We start from the raw sequence: 27,455 nt of genomic DNA on the forward strand, positions 1-27,455 counted from the left end.
CACCAAATGAATAAGAACCATAAATAATTTTGGAAGTAAAAACATGTTTTAAAAAAAAATATATATTCTGCCGTAGATATATTATTTTTATTCTCAGGATATGATTTCACCACTTCTATTACGTACCACCATCTTATCTTGGCTATCACCACTGTCGCCGCTGCCCCCACCACCACCACAATCATCATCGTCGCCGCCACAACCGCAGCCATCGCCGCCATCCTCCAGCACCATCACCACCACCCACTGCTGCTGCCTCCACCGCTTCCTTCACCATCTCCACCTCCACTACCTCCCCCACCATCACCCACAAACCACCAACGCCACCACCATTGGCATCACCACCACCGTCATCACCCTTAAACCCTTTGTTTTTTGAGTGCTATAGACTCCATTAAAATTAAAAATAAAACTCTAACAAGCTCAATTAAAATGTATACATGAATTTAGTCAAAATCTATGTAGAGTTTGTCGAATTCAGTCAAACTCCATTAAATTCAATTAAACTCCATCAACTATAACTCTAACAATTGATTTAATTTAATTTAATTTATACAAATCTCTAACAATCAAATTTAATTTCTAAATCTCAACATTTGAATTTTTTTTTTTTTTTAAGACAAGCAATAGTCTACACTATAAGGGGAGAGGGGTTTCTCACACGCTATCAAATGTCATAGAGTTCGACCTTGAGATCACTAATCTACAAGTTAAAATCCTTTTCTACTGGACTAGATCCCGTTGTGTTTTAATTGTCTTAGATGTAAGCCATTTTCACAAGATGTCAAGTGCATGAAAATGAAAAGTAATTATTTGTTTCACCTGTTTAATCTCATCACAGCAACTACGTCGCAACAACCCTTCACAACACAATGATGTCGAAATAAGACCAACGAAGCAAACAGTATGAGAACACACAGATTGGTAAGATTTTTATTTTCGTTTATTTCAGTAATTTTATACTCTCTAGTCAAAAAAGTATCTCTTGGTAAGAAAAGAGATACAGCGACACAATGTGAAACAGAGAAGATGGTGCTCATCCATCTGCTCTGACACAATTGAATTCAATCAAATTGCACCTCCTGCTCATAATCAAACCGCGTCGAGTGTGATGTCCAGACATGCCATGTCTCTATCAACCCTAACAGTAGCCTCTTCAGTGTTCACACTACCAACCCGCGATAAAGTGAAGACATTGTTTTAGCATGGAACTGCTATCATGTTTAAAGTTGTGATCTATCTCACCCCATTCTAAACTTATCAGTTGACTTGAAGAAGTCATGCAAATGTTTGGAACTTAATCTTGTGGTGAAATTATTGCTCCTCATGCCAGTCAGTCAATAAACAGGTCTCTCACCTTGCATTTCCCTACAGGTTTATCTCAAGAGTGCAAAATAAAGTTTTAAAAACACCATGTGTTTTTTTAATGTGTCCATTGGCAATATGCTTTCAAAACTAGTTGTTGTGGTGGTGTGGTTTCATCTTGTGGTTATTGCCAACTCTTTGTACTCTTTGCAGCAGCAGCAGCCATCATGCCATGATGGCGAAAGCTCTGCTTTGCTGCAATTCATGCAAAGCTTTATGTATCCATCTGCTTCATTTTACAATGGCAACTGCTGTTCATGGGACGGCGTGGATTGTGATGAGGAGACAGGCCATGTGATCGGACTTGATCTTAGTAGCAGTGGTCTTTACGGATCCATCAACTCCAACAGCAGCCTCTTCCGTCTAGTTCATCTTCAGAGACTGAACCTTGCTAATAATGACTTCAATTACTCTCAAATTCCTAGTAGCATTAGGAATTTTCCAAGGCTCACTCATCTCAACCTCTCTGCCTCCTTCTTTTCTGGTCAAGTTCCATCAGAAGTTTCACACTTGTCCAAGTTGTTATCCCTTGATCTATCTCTCAATCTTGATAGATTTTCTGGTGAAAAATTATTGAAACTCCATCCATCCAATATGAGAAGCCTAGTTCAGAACTTAACTAGTCTAGAAAAGCTTGATCTCAGTTACATTAATATATCTTCGATAGTGCCCAATTCCATGGCAAATTTATCATTTTTGATATTCCTGGCACTTGAGAACTGTGAGCTGTTCGGTGAATTCCCAGCAAGAACTTTCAAATTACAAAACCTACGTCATCTGAATGTGGAATACAACCAGGGTCTTACTGGTTATATGCCTGAACTTAATCGAAGTAGTCTTCTCATGTCACTGAGACTTGGGTATACTAGGATTTTCGTAAACTTGCGTTCAATCACAAAGCTTGATTTGTTGCAAGAATTGGATGCGCCTGCATGCAATTTTTCAGAAGGGTTGGTTCCAGCTTCACTAGGTAATCTTAGGCAGGTCACTTATCTTGACATTTCTGCAAACAAATTTGGAGGTCCAATTCCTGATTCGTTGGCAAACCTTACCCAGCTCACTCATCTTTTGCTTCAAAAAAATCAGTTCACTGGTCCAATCCCACCTTGGCTAGGTAACCTTACTAGACTAACTCATCTAAATCTTGATAGAAATAAATTAAATAGTTCCATTCCCAAGTCACTATCCAATGTCATGAATCTCCAGCGACTTCATCTATATGAAAATAGACTCAGCGGTACAGTTGAGTTTCACATGTTTCTCAAGCTACACAATCTCAAGGAACTCCTTCTAGGTTATAATAATTTATACTTGCTCATTGAATCAAGAACTATGAACGTAACTATTCCACAGTTCAGGAGTCTGGGACTGGGTTCATGCAACCTAAGAGGGTTCCCTGATTTCCTGAGATATCAAGAAAACTTGCAGTGGTTGGGGCTTCATGGAAACAAAATACGTGGCCAAGTACCGAAATGGATCTGGAACGCAAGCACAGAAACTTTGAAGTACATCGACATGTCATCCAACATGCTATTCGGAGAACTACCTATACCTTCGCCAAATGTCGAATACTATCAAATTTCAAACAACCTCTTAACTGGACAAGTTTCACCATTGATTTGCAGTTTGAGGCAACTTCAGCTTCTTGATTTGTCGAATAACAGATTGAGTGGCACGCTTCCGCAGTGTCTTGGGAACTTCAGTAATGGTCTGCAAGTTTTGAATCTTGGGAACAACTCTTTTCATGGCATTCTTCCTCAAAGATATACCATGGCTAGCAGAAGCAATCTGAGAATGATTGATGTTAGTCATAACCAATTGCAAGGGCAACTACCCAGGTCATTGGCAAATTGTGTGATGCTTGAGTTTATGGTGCTGTCAAGAAATAAATTCAATGACGTTTTCCCCTTGTGGCTTGGGACTCTCCCAAGGTTAAAATTTTTAGCCATGGACCATAATGAGTTCTATGATGTGATAGGCAAGCCCCAGAAGAATCATCATTTCCTCGAGTTGCACTTTCTTGATCTGTCTTACAATAATTTCACAGGTGAGTTTCCACTTGAATACATTTTCTCTGGGAATGGCATGAGAATCAGTCTAAACCAGCCCACATATATGAAGGCAGTCATATTTGTTTACATTTATTACGGTTCTATAACTTCTATAATAGATCCGTACTCAAGTACAATAACACATAAAGGTGTGGAGAGATACTTTCCAAAGATTTGAGAAGACTTTACGGCCATTCATCTCTCAAGCAACAAATTTGAAGGAAGGATTCCTGAATTTATTGGGAACCTAAAGGGGCTTCGCTCACTCAATATGTCCAACAACATTCTCACTGGTTCCATCCCATTATCATTGGGGAGCTTAACACAGCTTGAATCATTAGACCTCTCACACAACCATCTCTCAGGAGAAATCCCTCAACAACTGGGGCAGCTTACCTTCCTTGGAAAATTTAATGTCTCTCACAACAATCTTACAGGTCCTATACCACAAGGAACGCAACTTACTACATTTGATAGCACTTCATATGAGGGAAACCCTGGATTGTGTGGAGGTCCATTGCAAAACAAATGCGGAGTTGCTAAGACCCCTCAACAGCCGCCTTCAAGCGTGGAACAAAATGATTCAGGCTCAGCTGGAGCATTTGAATTTGATTGGAAATTTGTTTTGGCGGGATTGGGAAGCGGGTTGGTCGTTGGAGTGGTTCTTGCGGACGTTGCAATCACAAGGAGGAAGGAGTTGTTTGTTAAGATTGTTGGAATGATCAGACTGATGATAACCAAAGGGGAGAGCTGGGAATGAATAAATTGAGTTTACAAATTAGGCTTTGCATCTGCTGTTGTTCTCTGTTTTCTCTGTGTTCTGTGCTTTTTTCCTTCTCCTTCTACCCTTTGTAGAGTCTGTAGTGCAGTCTGCATTTCTGTTGATGTTGGTCTGGCACCACTATGGAATAAATAAAAATCTGTGTGTGCTTCTACTGTTATTTGTATTTGTTTGTGTGCTTGATCTTTTGGTTTATTTGTTTTTCTGTTTTAACTATACATGTGTTTTTCTTATTACCAATCACTTCTACTGTTACGGTTTTGGATGATTTAATATTGATTCGATTTATTACTTCTTTTTTCTTTCCCTGTTGCCTTTACAATTTGATGTTACATATGCCTTTAGATTTTAATTACACTCGTTTGACTTTGTGCTTTCCTCTAGATTTCAACCAAGTTCTGTTTTACACAGAACATTGCAGCTGTGGTGTGGTTTGATATCTGCAATTCCTCTGTCTCAAACATCATGAGCTCTAAGATGAATGAGAGACAAAGAAGTCCACAAACTTGTTTCCGGTGGTGTTTGGTGTTCTTGTAAGAAAAAAGCGACAGCGAGAATGTCCCCATATCGACACATGTTTTAAATAACTGCAATTCCATTTGACTTGTTATATAGATATCATCATGAAATACATCAATCTTATTCAAAATCCAGCTTGGACTTGGTATTGTTAACGAATACATGAAGAACGTATATGTATAAAGGAGAATGTGAATGGGATCACTATCCAGATCACAGCAGTTAGACAGTGTAGTGTTGGTTAATGGCGTCGATATCTAAACCCTTAAGCTTGGCAAATGACTCAACCTTGCCTTTGAGAGTGTGAAGCTCCCTCAACCTGCAATATCAAAAACCCAAAGTAAGAAACAGAAGGATAAGCAAATAGGCAAATGAATTCTCATTATATCTTGGCATTGAACTCAGCTATTATCTCTACCATTGTAAGCTTTACCTTGCAATCTCTGCCCGCCTTTTAGCTTCTTCTGCCATGAGATTAATGTCCCTAAAAGTGTTCCTCTCCGAAAACATTTTTCTTTCGACAGATTGGAGTCCATGTAGTGTTCTCTGTTCAGTTGCCCATGCAGCCTCACGAGCTTCCTTTCCAAAGTCGTTTTTGCTGGTAAATGCGGTCTGGTAAGATGGATAAAAGCATACCAAATCAGTCTTAACTCAGGAGTTCATGATGATTAAAGGTATACAATAGTTCCGTTCATCGCCGTTGTATATTTTATGAGAAGTTTGTTTACAGTATTAAGCAATCAACGTGAAGTCAGGTACTCACTCTTTGATCTACTACCAAACCCCATGCCTTTCCACTGAGAGCATAACGGACAGCAAATTTGATGGGATCAAGAAGCATGTAAATGATAATATTGTACAACCAAATTATACCAGTCCATCCCCAACCAATACTTCTGATGTTAGTAAATTTCCAGGTTGCAGTGGCAGATATCACAGTCGCAAACTGCAAACAATTATTCACCATCAAAAATATTTCGAAACATAGGAATTACAAGGGTATTATCAAGATAGGAACTGAATTTGAGACATTCTCACATCTAACATAAACTATAGGCAATAAATCAGAAAATATCCACTTCAAGAAAAGTGAAAAAATTGAGGGGATGTGTTTTAGAATGGTGTTCAGTTGACCAAAATAGGTCCTTTTTTTTGTATTAATTAAGCTAGTTTTTATGGTCTGTTTCAGAAACCATATTATCCTATAGTTGGCAGAAATTATGTTTCATGTAACCATTATAAATTCATTACCAGTTGAGCAACGATGAAGGCAATAACAAGCAAAAAGCCAGGTCTTTCGGTGAAAGACCAACCCCGGGAGCGAGTGACAAATATCAAGGCCTGGCTGATGGTGCTGATTTGAAGATACAGAGCCGATGACATCTGGTCGTTTAGTTTAGCAGCAACTTTCTTATTTGTCATATTAAAATGGTGTTGATTGAAGTCTCCAACACCAAATTTTTCCTGCAAGAAGAAAGATCAGTGTCCAAAGTCAAGAAAGTAATGAAAATCTATCCACCATTTCATCTATTCTTTAAGTGAACATACAATAGACTTTGCAATGAGCTTATCAGCTGTAGAATACAACCCTATTTTAAATAACAAAAGACATAACTTCTTTTGTAACAAAAACAGTTGGGAAGAAAACAGTCATGTCTGCTATGCATAAAATTTAAAAGGGCACCCTGAATTTTGTTAGCCAACCACAAAAGTTCGAAGTTTTATGAAATTCTTCACAACATGACAAGAAAAGGGAGGCCATTTACCGGAAAGAAGTTGGTTTCATATGATATCCAGAAGAACAAAACAGTCGTTAGACCCAGGTAACCACCAAGAGCAATTCCAGTTACAAAAATTTCACTGAGCTTCCAACTGTCGGGAAATGGAGACGGTTTGACCCTATCTTTCGATATGGTCATGATAGTACCTATCAGCAAGCTAACAAGTTAGGTAATGAGCAGGAGCAAAAATTCATTAAATGGATGGAAAAGGGTAAAACTAGAAAAGCTAACCATCATTAAGAACAGCAATGACAAGAACCATGAAAGGAGGAAAGTCGAATTTCCAGAAGACAGCCAGCAACATAAAACCGAGCTATAATACACATTTATGTTGGAAATGGGATTAGATTGATGGCAAGAAACATTCTATAAGATTCCATGTAAAAATAGTAACTTAAATGGAAGCTTACCACAATACGTATGGTGATCGACACAGCATATATCTGGGAAGGGGAAAGAAGAAAAAGAAACTAAGCAGGTGTTCTGGACAATTAAATATTTTACTAAGTAGTTCATGGATGTTTTGAAATCATTAGGTTACCGTATAGTTTTTCATTCTCTGGAAGATAGCACGACTTGTTAACACAGCACTAATGATTACACTCAATCCAGGTTCTGTTAAAACTATATCAGAAGCACTGCGGGCAGCATCTGTGGAATCTGCTACTGCAATTCCAATGTCAGCTTTCTTTAAGGCGGGGGCATCATTCACTCCATCACCAGTCATTCCACAGATATGTTTTCTAGCTTGTAATCTCTTCACAATCTCATATTTATGCTCTGAAGGGAAAGAGAGATATGATGAGAAACAGAATAAAACAATCAAATCCACAGCGCTTAAACAATAAAAGAACAAGACAAACCAGGAAAGACGCCAGCAAAACCGTCAGCTTTTTCAATGAGTTCATCAATGGGGATGGTAGCAAGATCCCCATCCTTACTTTCACCAAGCAGAGCTGAAGAGGGATACATGTTTGTGCCCATCCCAAGCCTCCTTCCTGTTTCCTTACCAATTGCAAGTTGGTCCCCTGAAAATGGTGATGCATGAAGGTTACATCTCTAATAGCTTATGGTGAAACTGTATATGGAGGAAAAAGAAAAAGCCAGTAAAAATAAAAAAATCTAAGATCAGTGGCATGTACCAGTGATCATTTTAACATTGACACCAAGATCCAGAGCTCTTCTGATTGTTTCAGCACTATCATGGCGAGGAGGGTCAAAGAGTGGGAGAAGGCCAACAAATTCCCAGGGGCCACCAGGACTATCTTTGGTTCCAGCTGGTACTTCCTGGAGGAAATCTCTGTCTCAAAAATCTAAACCAAAAAACATGTCCACCAGGCAGTAAAGAATTCAAATGATATTAATTACCTGACGGGCAACACCAAGGGATCGTAGTCCACGTTCAGCAAACTTGTCAATCATTGTATGTACCTTCTTTTCAATTTCTGATTTGTTATGTGCCAGATGAAGAATCTGCATAACATACATTTGATTAGAGCTCAAAATTTTTGTAAGCAATCTTAAGGTTTACAGGACTGCTGAAATTTTTTGACTTCTGTATTTCACCTGCTCTGGTGCACCCTTGCTGACCCTGTGCATTTTACCAGCAGCATCAATATATGTAAGTGCAGTTCTTTTATCAGTAGGATTGAAAGGAAGGAAGTGAATTTCTCTGATTCCAGCTCGTGCCTTAAAAAGTTGACATAAGAATTACATAAAAAAAAATCAGGCCAAAACTAAAGATAAGACTACTACTAAAATCAATGATCTAGAAAGAGTAATTTGAACAATACCTCCTTAGGGTCTGCCAACATTGAAACAATTGCAGTATCAATAGCATCTTGATTCTCCAATCTCGATGCTCTTGCAGCCATAAGTATAACCTGATCCTTGTCAACACCTTTCGTGAAAACCTGCCGTGACATGGATAACATCAAAATAAAAGAAAATTGCAACATATTGATCTTTCATTAAAAAGCTTTCATTATAAGAAAAAGTGTAATCTTTCATTTACCAGGGGAAAAAAAGAAGAAGAAAGCATGAGCTTTCAATTCATATCTTGGAATAATTAGTAAAAGTTCTCTTAATATGCATTAGCAAAAATTTTCTGCCTTGATCTTCACTGATCACCTAAGATATGTAATTGTCTAATGGACATCACTTATTTTAAGTGTGTAAAATATGTTGGTTTTGGTACATCTCTCTTCCTGTGATGTGCGCCGGTGACTGAACTTACAAAAATATGTTCCTGAGGGTGAAGTATTTACTATGTTTTATGTTGTTCCATTGCTTTTAAAGTAAGTTGAAGGGACCACAGGTAATACCTCAACCATGTTTTTGTCCACTGTAAGCTTGTTAAGTGTCAGTGTCCCTGTTTTATCACTGCATAGTACATCCATTCCAGCCATTTCTTCAATGGCAGTCATTCTCTTTGTTATGGCACCCTGCAAAAAACATGGATTTCTATTATGCACCTTTGAATTTAAATAGGAAAATCTATTAAATGTCTTCAATTTTATATTCCAAATCAATCTCTGAAGTGGAGTTTGTGCAATCACAAACCTGCTGAGACAAACGATGTGAACCAATGGCCATTGTAACAGAAAGAACAGTTGGCATAGCAATAGGGATCCCACCAATTAGGAGGACAAGTAGGTTATCAATACCCACACGGTATTCCCTCCCATGAATTCCATATATTACTACAATTTCAATCACCATTCCAACAGCAATCGAGCAAATGCAGAAGTTTCCAATTGATGTTAAAACCTGCAACCATGAAATCATTATTACCATTTGTTATCGTTTAGCACATGTGACATTAGTTATTATTACAATGTGGAGAAGTTTTTCCATAACTGCTAGAAAACTTTCATTTCTCAGAACTCAACACTCAACACAAAATGGCTTATAAAAGAACCTGCTGGAAATGGCCAACATGTGTTGTGTTTTCCACAAGATGAGCTGCCTTTCCAAAGAAAGTGTGAACTCCAGTTGCAATAACAACTGCTTCAATCTCTCCCTGCTTGCATGTTGATCCCGAGTAAACCCCGTCACCAGGATTTTTGGTCACTGGAAGTGATTCTCCAGTAAGAGCAGACTACAAGTGAAATGGAAAATTTCAATTTCCAGGAAAAGGTGATACTACACTATATCAATAATATTCCTAGATTTCAGATAAAAAGCTTGTAAACTTAAGTGAGAAACAGGAAAGCATGTGGAGAAGATTGTTGACTCTGTCTCATTAACAGATATCTTTTTTCCAACATGGTCTATTCCGGGGCATCTAACATATATACACACTCATCATATTTTATTGATTTACCTGATCAATCTTTAAAGGATCTCCTTCAAGAAGACGTGCATCAGCAGGAACGATATCACCAAGTTTGATGCTAATTATGTCTCCAGGAACCAATACAGCTGCATCTTCTTCAGCCCATTTTCCATCACGCAGGACCTGGTAAGCATTCATAGGTCAAAACAAAGTACAAACAAGATGCTAATTCATAGTTTCTTACTACATGAAAGGAATTCCAATCTATCTTGAGCAATTTTAATCATTGACCAGTCCAAGTAAGGCTAATGTAGGCAAGAGCTTCAACAAGAAACAAAAGAAGAAAGGGAAGGTCAAACTGCAAAGCTAGCTTATTCAAAAGACATCAAGAGAAAGACCTTTGCTTTTGGGGCCAACCGAGCCATAAGAGCAGCAGCTGCATTTCCTGCATTGTTTTCCTCTATAAAACTGATGGTAGAATTGATAATGAGGAGGACCAGGATGCCAAAAAAATCATGGTAATCAGCTGGTTTTGACTGCACCAAAAAAAAAAAAAAAAAAAAAAAAAAGAGAGGTTATGTCACAATCATGGAACTGTAGACTCATTGCACTGAAGAAAATCACTTCCAATTTTTTTTTTTTTCTTTAAGTATCATATTTTATTTATTTATTCAGAAACAGCCGTCAATGAGATTTGAACTCAGGACCTTTATCAACATAGTGGAAAGCAATAACCATTAGACTAAATGGTCATTGGCCTGAAGTAATATAGACTTACCCCTCCTTGTGTAAAAGCAATGGCTATGATAGCTGCAGCTTCCATAACCCAGGACAGAGGATTCCACATAAAGCCCAAAAACTTCAAGAATTTACTTTCCTATGGATGACCAGAAAGTAGAATAATCAATGAGTGAAGTAGAGGAATGACAACCAGGGTACACATACACATAAACAAATATAAAGAGATATTCATGCATATCAGTTGGTTTCTGACCTTTTTTTCTTCAAGTTTATTATAGCCAAATAAATCCAACCGCTCTTGGACTTCATCAGAGCTCAAACCATCTCTTGTGCATTTCAGATGGTCAAAAACTTCTTTCAGGGGTACATTCTCCTGCATAAATCACATCCAAGTTTTATCAAGGACTATTCAGCTCCAACTATCAAAGTATACAGTAATGAAACATTTTATTTTCTCTCTGCTTTCTGCTGTCAAATTGTAGAACTTGAAACTACCATCAATGCTCATTTGGTCATACCAGATCAACAGCTTCCTTGATGATCGCATCGAGGGCAATCGAGTCCGCCACCATTTTGGATTCCCTTTAGCCTCCTCAACTCCTCGACTAGCAAGTTGTCGGTAAGGAGCCTGCACAGACAGTACTTCATATCAAAATTTGCCTTCTTTTTCCTTTCATTTTCTTTGCATGGACATAGAACTTATTGCAGGATCACACTATCTGTAAACATGATTAACTTTTCCCGGAAATTATATCCCCATAAAAGATACCAACACACAGATTATGGCACCATTAACAAAACAACAGAAAGAAAATGATGGAAAAAAAAAAAAACCAACTGATCAACATAATCACAATACTCAAATCAAAGAAAATTACTAACCAAGAATGTGATTAAATCACAACCCAGAAAAGCCTGTGGTCTGCTAATTAAGCAAAATCCCAGCTCTGCAACATATAAAGCCACAAACTTTCGTTACCCTCTTAACCTCCCCTAAGCCCAAGAGCCAAAGGAAAGCACTTGGGAGTGTTTGGAGTGAGAGTAGAGCGTGCCAAGAAATGTACAAATGCCTTGGAATATATAGACACCCCACACCACCAAGGGACCAACAAAACACAACCAATCAACGTGTTTGGTAAAACACAATATGAGATGTGTTGGTGTGACTTGTGGATATTGACTTACTTTCTTCACACACCAAGAATTCCTATTATAATTGTAATTGATTTACTTTAATTCCTGATTTCCTACTGCAAATAGATTTAGGAATTTATTATTTACTTGCCCATTCAGGTTTCGTTGTATTATAAATATAACCTTCTACAAGGAGAAGAATACACAGAAAATTCCCACAAACAAATATTTTCTCATAGTTTTTATATTTTAGCATGGTATCAGAGCGGCGATCTTGGAATTGCTGACTTTAGTTTCAAACCCCCGCCGCTGCTATGGGGGTTGATGATTTTTTCAACCCTCATGGAGGTAGCACCACCGACTCCTTCTCTCATTCTCCACCAACCATCGTTGAGTTGAGTGCCCAGATGGCTCCGCTCCTACAGATGCAGACTTTGACCCCGAACCCGATCCAGAATCAGGATCCTCTTTTGACGACCCCGACTCCGACCCCGACTATAACGACGACGACCCCGACCCCGACTCCGAAGACGACCCCGACCCCCACTCCGATGATGACCCCAACCCCGAATTTGTCTCTGATTCAGACCCTGATCCCGATTTCGACTCCGACTCCGGCCCCGACTCAGGCTCAGATTCCGATCCCAATTCCTACTCAACCTGTATCCTATGCATCTTCCGCTGCACAGATTATGACTTCTAGACTAACGACCCCGACACATGGACCAGATTGCGCATATTGTGGTGATCCGAGACACACTTGTGAGACTTGTTTTAAATCGCATGGCTACCCCAATTGGTGGGCTACTCTTACAGATCGAGGACAATGCAATATGACCAGTAATGGTACTGGTTATGGATTCCATACTTCCGATAAGATTGATTCCAAGAGCTGGATAATTGATTCCGGTGCAACTGATCATATGACGTTTGATCCTGATGATTTTCTGAATACTACACAACCTCGACGAACCTGTATTGCAAATGCCAATGGTGTTACTTATCCTGTGACAGGGGCTGGCACTGTTGCACTCTCATCCTCTCTCACACTGTCTAATACTTTACTTGTTCCATCTTTATCCACTAAATTGTTGTCAGTTAGTCAGCTTACTGAACAATTGAATTGTTGTGTACTCATTTACCCGAGTTTTTGTTTGCTTCAGGATATTCACACTAAGGAGATTCTTGGTCGTGGTACTAAGAGAGGGGGGCTATATTATGTCGATGACTTCAGTCCCGGCATGGCTAACAGCGTGACACATCCCTTTGATAGCAAACAAAAGCAAATCTGGTTGTGGCACCGTCGATTGGGACATCCGTCTTTTAGTTATATGAAGCATCTTATACCAGATTTATTCTCAGGTTTCAAGGACTCCGACTTCACATGTGATACTTGTATTTTGGCCAAGAGTCACCGTGTGCCCTACCCGTTGAGTACAAACAAGTGTACTACTCCATTTACGTTAATTCACTCTGATGTCTGGGGACCTTCTCCTATCACTGCTCCTTCTGGTGTTCGATGGTTTGTCACATTCATCGATGATTGTACACGGATGACATGGCTTTATTTGCTGAAGAATAAAAACGAAGTGTTTTCCTGTTTTCAGTCCTTCCACAAACAGATGAAAACTCAGTTTAATGCTCAAATCCAGATTCTTCGCTCAGACAATGGTGGAGAATTTGTCAATCATGACTTTCAGACTTACTTCCAACAACATGGAATTATCCATGAGACGACTTGTCCTCAGACACCACAACAAAATGGTGTTGCTGAACGAAAGAATCGACATCTTCTTGAAACCGCCCGAGCACTTCTGATTGGCGCTCATGTTCCTCGCCATCACTGGGATGATGCTATTGTCACCGCAGTTCATCTGATCAACCGCATGCCTTCTGGTGTACTGACCTTTAAAACTCCCTTACAGGTGCTTGCACAACACAGACCTCTGCCTTCTGTTTTGGTACTCACACCCCGAATCTTTGGATGTGTGGCTTTCGTTCATCTCCACAAAAATCAACGTAGCAAACTTGATCCATGTGCGCTTCGTTGTGTTTTTGTGGGTTATGCCACTCATCAGAAAGGCTACCGCTGTTATCACCCTCCTACCCAACGAACCTATGTCACTTTGGATGTGACCTTTCTGGAATCTGAGCTGTTCTTCCATGACCCATCATCCAATTCTACACTTCAGGGGGAGATACGAAGTGAAGAGCAGAATTGGAGCAACTTGGAAAATAAAGAAATTCTCCTTTGTACAGAAATGATTGATCATTCCGAGTCTGGAGCACGAGATTACTCTCTGTCAAAAAGCGACCAATCGCCCATTCATAGCGATCAATTGCCTGACCCACCTGATCCATGCGAAGATATTTCTGATCCGAGTCTCACACCTACAGACAATACAGAACAACAAGATGAAGACCCCCTCTAACTCAACAGTACCAACAGACCAATCTCCTGAGAATATCCTTGAGGTAACTACTCCTACTAGACTTGTGCATTTAGATGATAAAACTATTGGATATCAATTACCTTTCAGGCAAAATCGTGGGAAGCCACCAAACCGTTATTCACCTGATATTGGCAAGACATCCAAGTATCCAATTGCAAATCATGTATCCACTGAGAAGCTGTCTGAACCACTCAAGGCTTTTGTGCATCAGTTGTCTGCTATCCATATTCCAACCAAGGTCTCTGAAGCATTGAAAGATCCTAAGTGGGTCCAAGCTATAAAAGAGGAGATGAAAGCCCTTGAGAAAAATCAGACTTGGACATTGGAGACTATACCCCGAGGAAAAAAGACTATCGGATGTAGATGGGTGTTTACTATAAAACACAATGCAGATGGATCTATCGAGCGATACAAGGCAAGACTTGTGGCAAAAGGGTACACACAGACCTATGGTATAGACTATGAAGAAACCTTTGCTCCAGTTGCAAAGTTAAACACCGTCAGAGTCTTATTGTCCCTTGCAGCTAATTTGGATTGGCCACTACACCAGTTTGATGTAAAGAATGCTTTTCTACATGGCGAACTCACGGAGGAGGTGTACATGGACATTCCTCCTGGATATAATACTACTCAGACTGGAACAGTTTGCAGGTTACAAAAAGCATTGTATGGATTGAAACAATCACCACGTGCATGGTTTGGACGGTTCACCATGGCAATGAAGAACAATGGTTTCAAACAATGCAACTCAGATCATACTCTGTTCTTGAAACATCGAAAAGGGAAGGTAACAGCATTAATAATCTATGTTGATGATATGATTATTACTGGGAATGATAAACAGGAAATATCACAGCTACAAGACTATCTGGCTACGGAGTTTGAGATGAAGGATCTAGGTGGACTCAAGTATTTCTTGGGAATCGATCGCAGCAAGGCATATTTCTCTCTCAAAGGAAATATGTCTTAGACTTGTTGACAGACACAGGAATGCTAGATTGTAAACCTGCGGACACTCCTATTGTTCAGAATCATCATCTTGGAGAATATCCGGATCAAGTTCTAACTAACAAAGAAAGATACCAAAGGTTAGTGGGAAGATTGATCTATTTGTCACATACTTGACCAGACATTGCTTATGCGGTGAGCGTTGTCAATCAATTTATGCACTCTCCAAGTGAAGACCATATGAATGCAGTTCTTCGGATACTTAGATATTTGAAGTCTGCACTTGGAAAAGGACTTATGTTCTCAAAGCATGGTCATCTAAATATTGATGGTTATTCAGATGCAGATTGGGCAGGTAATGTAACAGATAGAAAATCCACATCGGGTTACTTCACATTCGTGGGAGGTAATTTGGTGACATGGAGAAGCAAGAAACAGAATGTAGTAGCTTTATCCAATGCAGAAGCCGAGTTCAGAGGCATGACTAAAGGGATTTGTGAACTTCTTTGGTTAAGAAAGTTGCTTACTGAACTTGGGTATAAACCTACATCCACAATGAATCTCTTTTGTGACAACAAGGCTGCTATAGCCATTGCACAGAATCCGGGTCAGCATGATCGTACTAAACATGTTGAGGTGGATCGACACTTCATCAAACAAAAGCTTGAGGCTAAAGTGTTTCAGTTTCTTTTTGTGAAATCCGAGGATCAATTGGCGGATATTTTGACAAAGACGATTTCCAGTCAAGCATTCCACAATTCACTAGATCAGTTTGGCATTGGTGACATCTATGCACCAACGTTAGGGAAAGTATTGACGTGACTTGTGGATATTGACTTACTTTCTTCACACACCAAGAATTTCTATTATAATTGTAATTGATTTACTTTAATTCCTTATTTCCTACTGCAAATAGATTTAGGAATTTATTATTTACTTGCCTATTCAGATTTCGTTGTATTATAAATATAACCTCCTACAAAAAGAAGAATATACAGAAAATTTTCACAAACAAATATTCTCTCATAATTTTCATATTTTAGTAAGATGTACCAGTTAAGAAGAGTATGTGAGTGGGTCCAGATGCAAAATGACATCTCCGTCGCTTGTGAAGATCAGCCGGCCAATGCCAGCATAGAGCTCTGCCAACCAAACCAATGCTTTCTTATTTACAATTTTTTTATTTTATTTTTGGGTTCAAATGGTTGTTTACTTTGCCGCCATTTGCTGTTGGGGGCTTTGGTCGCATCGCTACGTTTCTATTCTGGAGTTCGTCTGTGGTGCACTGGGTGCACCCGTACAGCCCATCACGTGGCCTTTTTTAAAAAACAATGAAAACCGGTTGTTTTGGTTAACCAGTTAAACTAAAGGAAAAAAAAAAAAAGTCCCGCTCGTTGAAAACCTAGCTTTGCACAGAACTAAGGAAAAAAAAAAAGGCCCGCTCAGATCGATTTCGTCTGTCTATCTCCTCCTCTCGTTCAAAACCTAGCTTTGCACAGATCGATTTCGTCTGTCTATCTCCTCCTCTCGTTCAAAACCTAGCTTTGCACAGAACTAAGGAAAAAAAAAAAGGCCCGCTCGTTCAAAACCTAGTTTTGCACAGATCGATTTCGTCTGTCTATCTCCTCCTCTCGTTCAAAACCTAGCTTTGCTGCACAGCTTCCTACAGCCTGAAGAAGCTCCCCCCACTTCGTCTTCTCCATCTGAGGAGCAGATTTCAGCCAAAACCCAGAAACCCACTTCGTCTTCTCCAGCTGCTTCCTCCATCTCGGTAAGTTCGTGTGTTGATTTTCGTTATGTGTAATTGATGGTTCTATTTAATTTATTCTTCTAGTGATTTTGAATTGTTGTTTCAGTTTTTTCATTGAACAATTCCAGAAATTAATGATTCAAATTTTGTATTTCTTTTCCCACTCTGCATTTCTGCTGGGTTGTTATAGTGCCTCTTGATCTGATTGTATATATAAATACCCATGAGGGCTCTGATTGTGTATGATTTAATTGTGGTGGGTTTGTGATTCTGAAAGTGGCGTGAGGTGAAGTGGGTATCTGACATTGATGGCTGTAATGTTCATGCAATTGCATATCTCTCTATATAGTTTTTTTTTTCCAAAGTATGCACGTATTTCCAAACCCCATAGTTGTAATGTTCGTGGAATTGCATAGCTCAAAATGCAATTGCATAGCTAAATATGCAATTGCATATCTCTATATGCAATTACTAATAGCCTGTATGCAAATCCAAGTCATTGAATGCAATGACAGTATATAGTTTTTGTTTCAAATTATGCAACTCAGGTGATTTCGTGGTATGTAGGTAGCTTTGACTGTGCTTTAGAATAATTTGTTATGGGGATTAAAGTGTTCCGAAAGTGTAATGTGAGGATTGGTTAAGATTTGTATTGGGATTTGAAATGAGTAAGAATCCCGACCCAATAGAGAAATGCATGGGTGGGTTGTGTGCATTATCTGTGCAATGTAATAATCGAGGGCTGATGCACTTGCAAGTAGTATCGAGCAATTGCATATAAGTATATGCAATTACTAAGCTACTGTATGCAAATCCAGGTCCCCGTATGTTTTTAATTAAGCAATGTGATGTTGTGGTGCTTACGGGGTTTAGGGGGCATTAGGCTTTGGATTAGTATTCAAATTCTCGGCGCTACAGACAATTGCATGATAGTAAGTTGTGCTTGATTTGCGCAAGTTATGGAAGCTAAAAAAAGGGGATCAGCAAAAGGAAAACGCAAGGGCAACAGTAATGTGCAACAATCAAGAGTTGGGCGAGATGCATTTTTTAATTTCATGTAAGTTACGCGTACATCTTAAAATTGGAAATGTGGTTGCTTAATATTGTGATGGTTAATTGATTAAAAATAAATGATTTACAGGAAAAAACAACGACATGAAATGGGGAAAGAGGCAAATGCAAAGTTGGACAGAAAGGTGAGAGATGGCAATGGATTGGGCAGTTTAGTAATTATTTTATTAAATAGGGTCTTTTAATGAGGAAATTTTTTTGTTTCAGGAACGAGAAGAGATTGCTAATAAATGGAGGAAATTGAACCCTCAAGAGAAGGCAACATATGGCTCTGCCTTGGATTTATCGGGTGGGCAAGTAGAAGGATCAAGTGGGCAAGTAAACGTCTCACTGAATGAGAAGGGTTTTACCAGTAGATGCAGCCCGGATCGATTCCATCAGACGGTGGAAAAATTGTCGAATCAGAAGCGCTTAGCAATTAATGAAATTGGGTTTGGTAAAGTGGCATCTTTGTGTTGCACTCGTTTACACCGCAAACTATGCAAATTTCTAACTGAAAGGTTCAATCCTGATACGTCTTCTATACAACTGCACGGCAAAGTGATTGGAATAAGTGCCGTTGAGTTTGGGCGTGTTATGGGTCTTAAGAACACCGGCGAGGTTGTTGAACTTGAGTGGCTGGTAGAAGATGAAAAGGTGAAAGAGTTAGTGAAAAGTTTCGGTGGAAATGGCAAGAGATTATTAGTAAGGGATTTAGGTGAACAATTGGAAAAGTGCGAAAATGCCGATGAGGACTTTAAAGTTCGATTTGTGATGTTCGCACTTGGCACTGTACTTTGCCCGACCTCCTCACCATCAGTGACGGGGAACTATTTAACTTTCTTGACGATCCCAGGGAAGATAGAGACTAAGAACTGGGCCGACCATGGATTCAACTTCTTATGTGAAGGTATTAGGTCGTTCAAAGCAAAGAAAGTTTTGTATGTAAATGGGTCACTACTATTTCTCCAACTACTGTATTTCGATTCAATTCTCCATGGTGGAGTATATGTTGATAAGTCTTTGGATCCCATTGTGTCATGGGACAATAAGTCGGTGTGGAAAATGATTATATGGGTCAGAAAGCAAGGTGGGTTTGATAGTCCAACCGTTCGGGTAGTTTCAAAGCACAATCCAACGAATGAAGTGTCGAGAGTAAACCTTGAAAGAATTGTTCAAGAAGTTGCAGTCAGTTTGGCGCCAATAATACAGGCCGAGGTGAAGCGATCAGTTGAAGGACTTGCTATAACTTTGGGGCCGATAATACAGGCGGAGGTCCAGCGGTCAATGTTGGAATTCACTGACAAGGTAATGAGTCAAGTGAGCTCCTTCAATAAAGACGCAAGACAACATCTTCATCCGGGACATGAAGATGTAAATCAAACTAAGGACAGTCCACTGAAAGAACGAGATCAAGGTGGTGAGAGTGTTGTGAAGAAGAAGGGTGAAGAAGCTAGCAAATTAAAGGAGAAAGGTGTAGTTGATGTAAACAATACTTGGATGCCATTACCGGATGGACAGAGTTTCAGTGAACCCGAGGTATGATGACCGATTAGGAGTTTGAAGATCGAGTTTGTTGTTATCTTTTAGATTTTTTAAGCATGCATTTATTTACATAGTTGTAAAATACTTAACTTTTCTTTTTCGTAAATGTAATATTCGAATTCCCTTTTCCGCAGTTGAAAATTGGCGTGGAAAAGAGGAAGTTCACAAAACCGGCCCGTGGTGATGAAACTCGAATTAAAACACGTCGAATGGGCGAAAGGCGTCCAGGAGTTCTTTGTAGAGAGCCATGGGTTGACCCGTCAACCGCAAAAGGAAAGGTTGTGCATTCAACGACGTCTAAGATGAAAATTGGGCCTTTCAAATTAAAACCCGGGGACTTAGAAGACTCCGATTTAGAGTTATTTAGTTATATTTTTAGGTCTAACAACCTTTCAAGGTAACTACTTACAAATGTTGAATTATGCCATTGACCAAATTCCTGATATGTTCTTGCGCACGTGAATTTAATTATAAGAATTGCTTTCTTCTTCTGTTGTAGTGACGAAATTATAATTCAAATTGAAAACAAACATCATGTCACGAGAGGTGAGTTCATGTGCTTGAGGCCCGAAGAGTGGATTAATGATGGAGTACTCAACGCACACGTGTATTATCTACAAGAAAAGGGGTCAGGGAATTGGTACTTCCCCACATATATGGCGGTAAGCATTCATATTTTGCATACTGTTATAGTTTGTCATTTGGTAAATGAATTTACGCTTACAGTATATGTGAATGTAGGAGCAAGTTCAAAATACAAGAGATGGTCAACTTTTCGAATTGGCTGTCAAACTAAGAAGGGAAAACACAAATCGGTTCACCGTAGGGCTTAAGAAGTGCGAGAAGGTAAGAATTTAAGTTGTTATTTAGAACATCTTTAGTGTGCTTTTGTATACGCATGTTTTTCTAAGTAAGTCATTGTGCTGCTAGATGTTCATTCCCGTTTTTGATCGAATCGGGAGTCATTGGTATTTGATTGTGGTGCTTCCTAGCGATAAAAAAGTTGAAATATGGGATAGCCTCCCCGGTCCTAAGTACAACGCAGGTCGTTATCAACAAGCAGAACGAATTGTAAGTTTAATTGACGTAATGGTCCGTTTGTATTTTTATTGTCCTAACAACCCGACTAAGAATTCATTTGCATTGATTGTGTTGTAGATGAAAGTGTTGGACCACATTTACAATGAGGAGATTGTCAACTATTTTGAAAAGGGATGGCAGTTTGCAAAATTCAACATTGTGCGAACTGACAAGGCCCGTAGACAAGTAAATGGATGCGATTGTGGTGTGTTCGTTATGAATTGGCTACAAGACATTGAATGCAGATCACACGGTTCAAATAAAGTGAGTCGGCATATATATCGTTTCATGCTTTTGTCAAATGTCTGATATTTTTGTTTATCATATCTTTGACGGGCTGTTTTTTATTTGCAGTTTCAACATGCAAGTGAGCGCGTTCGCATTGCACTATCGTTGCTGAAGAACCCAAGAAACCGGCGTCTAAAGGAAGTAAGGGAGTCCGCTCGAAGAGTTGTCGACGAACAACTTGACAAGTTGGTCGAACAGAAGGATCCCTTCATCCCTCATCATCCCATCGCAAGGAAGCCAATAACACGCTCCCAGGCAAAGTAGATTCATTTTGACAGTAGGTGATAAGGGTTTACAGTGTACAAATTAGGTGTAATGGCATGTATATATCCCTATTTGCGCACAGTCAGGGTGCTTTTGTAGTATAGCAAGTGCAATTGCATGACACGATGTAATTCCATTATTCGCTTAGAAATGGTCTTTTGGTTTTCTTGACGACATAGAAACATTTCATGACCAGATCGAACCGCCTAGTTTCACTTGTTTGCTACGGTATGTGTCTTGTTTGAAGATTCATCCACTATAATTCTATTTTATTTCTATTACTTTGTATTTAGATATAATTGAGATATAATCAATATAAGTTAATATTGATTTATTACCATAACAAGACTCATTGTTGATGCACTTCAGATTTGTTCTAAACAACTGAAGCAAACGAATTACAAATATGAAATCAAATTTTTTGTTTAGAATTTAAAATTATATAGAATCTTCTTCTAAAAACCATGCCATTGTTTCGTCTTCGGTTGGGCCTCAGTACTATGTTGGGATTTTGTCCTTTGTAGATAAGGACGAGCTCGAGCCTGGTTGTGCCATTTTGATGCATAATAAGGTAATTGGGGTATTGGGTTTTTGGGGTTTTTGATGCTGGTTTTGTTAATTTTAGCTCTTGTTGATAGGAAATTGGAATTTAGCTTTGATAAATGGTTTGGGAAATGTGGGCAATTTAGTTTGTGATTTTGTTTGTTGTACTCGAAACCTAATCAGACTGTGATACTTAGTTGCATAGACAGTCTCCATTCGGCTGCTACAGATGATACTTAGTAATTCACTGTTAAGCGGTCATCTGCAAGTCGCTCAACATTGATGAAAAGATTGTAAATTACTGTTAATCAAATGTTCCTGATGATCTTTTGTCTGCAGGTATGATGCCCATTCAGGTGGTGAACGTGAAATTCAGAGGACCATGTTGGAGTTACTGAACCAGTTAGATGGGTTTGATTCAAGAGGAGATGTCAACGTCATCTTGGCAACAAATACAATTGAGAGTCTTGACCCAGCCTTGCTTCGTCCTGGCCGAATAGATAGGAAGATTGAATTCCCTCTTCCTGATATCAAAACAAGGAGGCGCATCTTCCAGGTAAATTGACACGACTGTTTATAAGAAATAAACAAATTCAACATGAAACGTGCCAAGTTTTTATGGTTGTGAGTAACGATGATTGGATCTATTGATTGCAGATTCACACATCCAGGATGATGTTGGCTGATGATGTCAACTTAGAAGAATTTGTTATGACCAAGGATGAGTTCTCTGGGTCTGATATAACGGCAATATGTACTGAAGCTGGTTTGCTTGCTTTTAGAGAGCGCCGTATGAAGGTGAGAAAGACACTTTGATCTTCCAACCTCCCTTCCCCATCTTCAATCTCTGAAATTTGTTTATCATTTCTTACTGTGTTTGATTCAACTGGTTGCTTAATCATTGTAATTAATGTGGGTGTTACATTTAAATTGTGTGCATCAGGTGACACATATAGACTTCAAGAAGGCAAAGGAAAAGGTGATGTTCAAGAAGAAAGAAGGGGTTCCGGAAGGGCTCTATATGTCTTCGGAAACTATATATGAAATAGTAGAAAATAAAAAGGTCACAAATATATAAATTCTATATTATATATATTGCTATATGAATTATATAAAATAGACATATTATCTATAGAATAATATAAAACTAAAAAAATAGTAAATTATTATTATTATTTGTTCCATATACTGTAACTGCATGCACATAAGGTTGATGGTTAAGGTTGTGCAATTGCATGTACTTATTCCTGTTTGCATACAGGGACGTTGTGTTTGCAGTATATCATGGACAATTGCATTACGTGACGGCCAATTGGACGTTATATACTTCGCGTAATACATTGGACACCTGAGTTTTTTTGTTGCCCCAATGGGAACATGATAGAAGGGTATTGAAGCCCCGACTTCATTTACCAAACAGGAGTTCCTACTAGATTGATAATAAAGGTGTCGTAACCATATTTTGGGGTTATTTTTTTGTACATTTTATACCCTAAATCTATTCTACCATACCGATTCTAACATTTAACATGCGATATTATGGCTGAAATTATAACATCAGAAATGACATCAGAAATGATGACAACCAACACCAGTCGCTCATCATACAATACCGGTGTTTCACGGAGCTCGCTTCTCCAAAATAGCAATTGCTTCGTATACCTGGATCTTGTCCCACTTAGTTGAACCACCATCAACAAGCTTTGCGTATTTCCTAAACATCTCAAAGCCTACCTCAATCCCGCCATTGTAAAGCTCGTACTTGGTCGTTGAATCTCCTTCATCAAAGATGTTGTTACTAGCCTCGGTGGGAGGCTTCGTGACATCATGGGCTCGTTTGACTTGTTGGCGGACATAATTCGATGAATTAACACCATCATCACCCACCCTCTTGTTCTTAGGTGTGGTGGAGCCTCTTGAGCTACCAACCATTGAATGGGACATTGTATGGGTTTTCTGTTTTTGTCTCTCAGATTGTGTTTCAATAATGGATTAAGTACAAAATAGGTGGAAGTCTTTGAGTTGAAATGTAGAGGAAGTAAGTCCTTAAATAATCATTCATTTTACCCTGGTTCGTTGTACTTGGTCGTTTTGTAGTTTGGACTGGGGTTTCTTTTTCGGCGGAACGTCGAATTTTCCTAAACGAAGACACTCCATTAAGTTCTGTTGAACACATACCTCGTTTGTTTGAAAAAGTAAGTTCGTTGGGGTCATATTTCCGGGGAACGGTCAACTTTACTCTACGAACGCAACACTTGCGTTAACTTGAACAAAGACCACGTTTATTAGAAAAAGTGAGTTCGTTGGATCCTTTTTCCGTCGAACTGGTAACTTTCGTCATTGAACGAACTCCTTGCGTTAGTATGAAAACAAATAACGTTTGTTTAAATTTTTTTTTCTGTTGGGGTTCTTTTTCGGGGGAACGTGGGATTTTTCTGAACCAACGCACCCTCTTCTGTTTGGTTCAAGACGCACCTAGTTTGTTTGAAAAAGTACGCTAGTGGGGCCCATTTCTGTGGGAATGGGTAACTTTACTAAACAAACACAACCCTTATGTTCACTTAACAAACACCCCGTTTGTGTGAAAGAGTAGGGTTGTTGGGTATATTTTTTCAGCGAACAGAAAACTTTCCTCAACCAACGTACATTTTACGTTGTACTGAAAAAGTTTCCCATTTGTTTGAAAAAGAGCGGTAGTTGGGGCATTTTTTGGTCAAACGGGTTACTTTTCTCCACGAACGCAGGTACTGCATTCGTATGAAGAAATACTCTGTTGGTTTGAAAAAGTAAGTTTGTTGGCCTTCATTTTCGCCGGAACGTCGAATTTTTCTGAACTAAATCAACCTCTTGCGTTCGAATGAACAAACAGCCCGTTTGTTTGAAAAAGTTAGGTCGTTGGTATATTTTTTCGGCCAACAGATAAATTTCCTGAACAAACGCCACCACCAGCGTTTGTCTTCAAAAGTTTCTCATTTGTTTGAAAAAGTAAGGTCGTTGGGGAGATTTTTTCGCGAACAGAGAGCTGTTCTCTAGGAACACAGGTAATGCGTTCATATGAATAAATACCCTGTTGGTTATGAAAAGTACTTTTCGTGGGAACCGTTTTCGGTGGAACGTCAACTTTTTATGAACCAAAGCAATTACTTGCGCTCAGATGAACAAACAACCCGTTTGTTTGAAAAAGTAAGTTCGTTGGTATATTTTTTCGGCCAACAGATACCTTTCCTTAACAAACGCATTGGTGGCGTTCTTGTAAACAAGTAGCTCATTTGTTTGAAAAAGTAAAGTGGTTGGGGAGCTTGTTTGGGTGAATGTTTAACTTTTCTTCAGGAACGAAAGGACGACGTTCGTTTGAATAAATAGCCCGTTGGTTGGACAGAGTAGGTTTGTTGGCCCCCTTTTTCGGCGGGGCGTTGAATTTTTCCAAACGAAAGCGAACCTTCCGTTTTGTTGAACAATGACCCCGTTTTTTCCTTGCTTTTGGTGAAGATAGATACGTTAGAGTGTGTATGATAATATGCTCGAAATTTGGTTGGACATGAGAGGCTGTTTTATAGAAACATGTAGGGGTACAATTGTCCATTCGGAATAAACTCCGCCATACAATTTTTTTAACACCATTTCAAAATTACCATAAACCATACTTTGCCCCCAAAAGCCCAGACCCAATTCAATGTTAACCATAAAGCTCAAGCAAAATTCAAAACTGTTAATCCAAAAATAAAATAGTAACCCTTGAATTTTAACCCTACAAGCCAACCCCAATTAATATGATCCATAACAGCCTTTGCACCCAACTCAATTTTAACTGTGAGCTCAACCCATTTCAATTTTAACTTTGACGCATAAACCACAAACCCTAAACACTTGAATTTTAATCATGTACCCCAAAACCAATTCATACGCTCCATAAAGCCCAAACCCTTCAATTATAACCGTAAATACAAGTGCATAAACCCTAAATCCTAACCCCTTCAATTGTAACCAGAAAGCCCAAACTCAATTATTACTATCCCTACTGCGCAACCCAAGTAATTTTTAAATGTAAGAGCAACTCCACCCATTTGCCCCTAGCCATGGCAAGGGGGGGAGCTAGGGCAGCCACTATTCATGTGAATAGTGGTTGCCCTTGCAGATAGTTTTTTGTGTTTCCACCCATTGCCATGGCTAAGGGCAAGTACTATTCATTTTGTTGTTTTTTCACAACTTTTTTTTTACTTAAACAATTAATTTGGATAATATTTTCGGATAAGATTTTTGGATTACTACGTGTCAATACTATTCATATCGGATAAGATTTTATTTTATTAGTTGTATTGGTTGGTATTTATAGAAAAAAAAATTATGAGGATTTGGTGTTAAAAGTGAAGAGTATTGGTTGGTATTTATAGACACGGGCGGACCCATAATTTTTTAAGCGGAGGTGCAATATTGGCTAAGTATGAAAAATGGTTTTTCGGAATAATCATTTTCTCAAGATAATTTTTGGGGGCTTTTATTCCTTACACATCATATAAGAAAATTTGATTTTATGGGATTTTCATATGAAGTATATATTGACTTAATGAGGCATCATTTTTAGCCTATATCGTATTTTGCACTAAAACTGATTTTTCATATTTTGATTTGGTGGGAATTTGATTTTCTAGTATTTTTATTTGAATCCAAATTGGGGGTACTTCCTTATTTACATTGTAAACTTAAGTAAATTGAGTAATATAAAAATATATGAAAGTAAAAGGACAAAGACATTTACTTAAATTTTGTTTCTAGTTTTATGGCAAAACAGATCACAAAATATTATGAGAGTTCTAAGTTGATGATGAAAGCCCAAACCCAATTCTACTTTCACAGTAAAGCCCAATCCATTGTGGGGCTGAAAACCCGAAACCCACTTGTGACAATTTGACAATTTTCTCCTTACAAATGTATAAGTGACCCGACTCTTCCAAGGGGCTTAAAATGGCCCTAGGGAACAGGACCCGGGCCTTGCATTCTTCAAGTTAGAACCTCAGTGGAGCAAACCCAATGAAAATTCGAAAATTCTGAAACATCATACGGATGCAGCGCAGGACCATTTTCGGGTTTCACCTACAATCTCTCTGTCCTCTCTGGGAGGCAAAGGAAATGGCGTCTCTCATGGCGATTCGACGCGCACCAAGCCCAGCACTGTTATAATTCTGTAAGGTACGGCCTCTGCATCTTTCTCAATTTGCCTTCTCTCACGGCAGCAACACCATCGCCATCAACATCACCAACTTAGAAACCCTAACCATAGCCAAAACCCTACACACCTCTACGGTCCCAAACGAGTACCAGAGGCCCCCTCCGCAGCAGCTGCCCCCGCCGTCCGATCCTAGGCCTTTCGATGAACAGGCAAACACTAACCAGTGGGAACCACAAGGCCAGGGATATCCTAACCAAGCTCCGAAATTTCCCAATCTCGGGTATCCAAACCAGAATTCGGCTTTACCTTCAAATCCCATTGTGGGTCTGGTTATATGGGACCGAATCCAAGCCATTGAACTCTTTCCTAGAGTGGGTTCGGTCTGCTTTGAGTGTTTTCACGTACACAAACGATTTAAACTGAAATTGGCAGCGTTTACATTTCCGGGTTGTTATGTTTTCGTAAAACATCTTATGGGTACGTTTTGATTCCATGTGCGTTGGCCTTCATTTTTTCAGAGAAGCGTAGGGTCTGCGAAAGTTCAGGATTTGCTATTACGTGAATTCGTAGCTGTTGATATTGGTGTGAAGACTAAGGTTACGCTGAGAAGCTGTTGATTGAAGGTTGGGGCTTTAGTCGATTCCGGTTAGTCTCTTATTTCAAATGTGATCCCTTGCATATTGATATTTGATGGTGATTTCGGATGAAGCAAATGTTC

The 27,455-nt window shown here is 39.1% G+C and overlaps 3 protein-coding genes and 1 long non-coding RNA gene across 4 annotated transcripts; 3 read left to right on the forward strand and 1 right to left on the reverse strand.

Annotated features, from left to right (window-relative positions):
• The first annotated feature begins 1,443 nt into the window (after positions 1–1,443).
• Positions 1,444–4,176, forward strand: LOC117618210 (receptor-like protein 6). Its single transcript, XM_034347813.1, has 2 exons — positions 1,444–3,412; positions 3,854–4,176. Exons 1-2 carry the CDS (start codon positions 1,444–1,446, stop codon positions 4,174–4,176), a joined length of 2,292 nt encoding a protein of 763 aa, XP_034203704.1.
• Positions 4,177–4,774: 598 nt separating this feature from the next.
• On the reverse strand, positions 4,775–11,551 carry LOC117617875 (plasma membrane ATPase 1-like). The gene is made up of 22 exons (XM_034347478.1): positions 11,398–11,551; positions 11,034–11,143; positions 10,769–10,888; positions 10,553–10,651; positions 10,173–10,310; positions 9,823–9,957; positions 9,418–9,597; positions 9,060–9,266; positions 8,822–8,941; positions 8,291–8,410; positions 8,064–8,186; positions 7,866–7,970; positions 7,640–7,784; positions 7,361–7,525; positions 7,039–7,277; positions 6,908–6,940; positions 6,729–6,810; positions 6,483–6,643; positions 5,968–6,180; positions 5,480–5,662; positions 5,150–5,328; positions 4,775–5,035 (listed from the first exon to the last, which is right to left on the reverse strand). The coding sequence occupies exons 2-22, from the start codon at positions 11,085–11,087 to the stop codon at positions 4,939–4,941; spliced, it is 2,898 nt and encodes a 965-aa protein (XP_034203369.1). The 5' UTR covers positions 11,088–11,143; positions 11,398–11,551; the 3' UTR covers positions 4,775–4,938.
• A 6,452-nt stretch (positions 11,552–18,003) lies between these two features.
• LOC117618211 lies at positions 18,004–21,170 on the forward strand. The gene is made up of 8 exons (XM_034347814.1): positions 18,004–18,021; positions 18,079–19,389; positions 19,530–19,792; positions 19,895–20,057; positions 20,137–20,241; positions 20,326–20,466; positions 20,554–20,739; positions 20,830–21,170. The coding sequence occupies exons 1-8, from the start codon at positions 18,004–18,006 to the stop codon at positions 21,025–21,027; spliced, it is 2,385 nt and encodes a 794-aa protein (XP_034203705.1). The 3' UTR covers positions 21,028–21,170.
• An 862-nt stretch (positions 21,171–22,032) lies between these two features.
• Positions 22,033–22,588, forward strand: LOC117620062. The gene is made up of 3 exons (XR_004584661.1): positions 22,033–22,126; positions 22,228–22,368; positions 22,514–22,588. It is a non-coding gene; the product is annotated as an uncharacterized LOC117620062 (long non-coding RNA).
• Positions 22,589–27,455: the final 4,867 nt, after the last annotated feature.

Source organism: Prunus dulcis, chromosome 2 (genome assembly GCF_902201215.1).
Source record: "Prunus dulcis chromosome 2, ALMONDv2, whole genome shotgun sequence".
In the NCBI taxonomy this organism is placed as follows: domain Eukaryota; kingdom Viridiplantae; phylum Streptophyta; class Magnoliopsida; order Rosales; family Rosaceae; genus Prunus; species Prunus dulcis.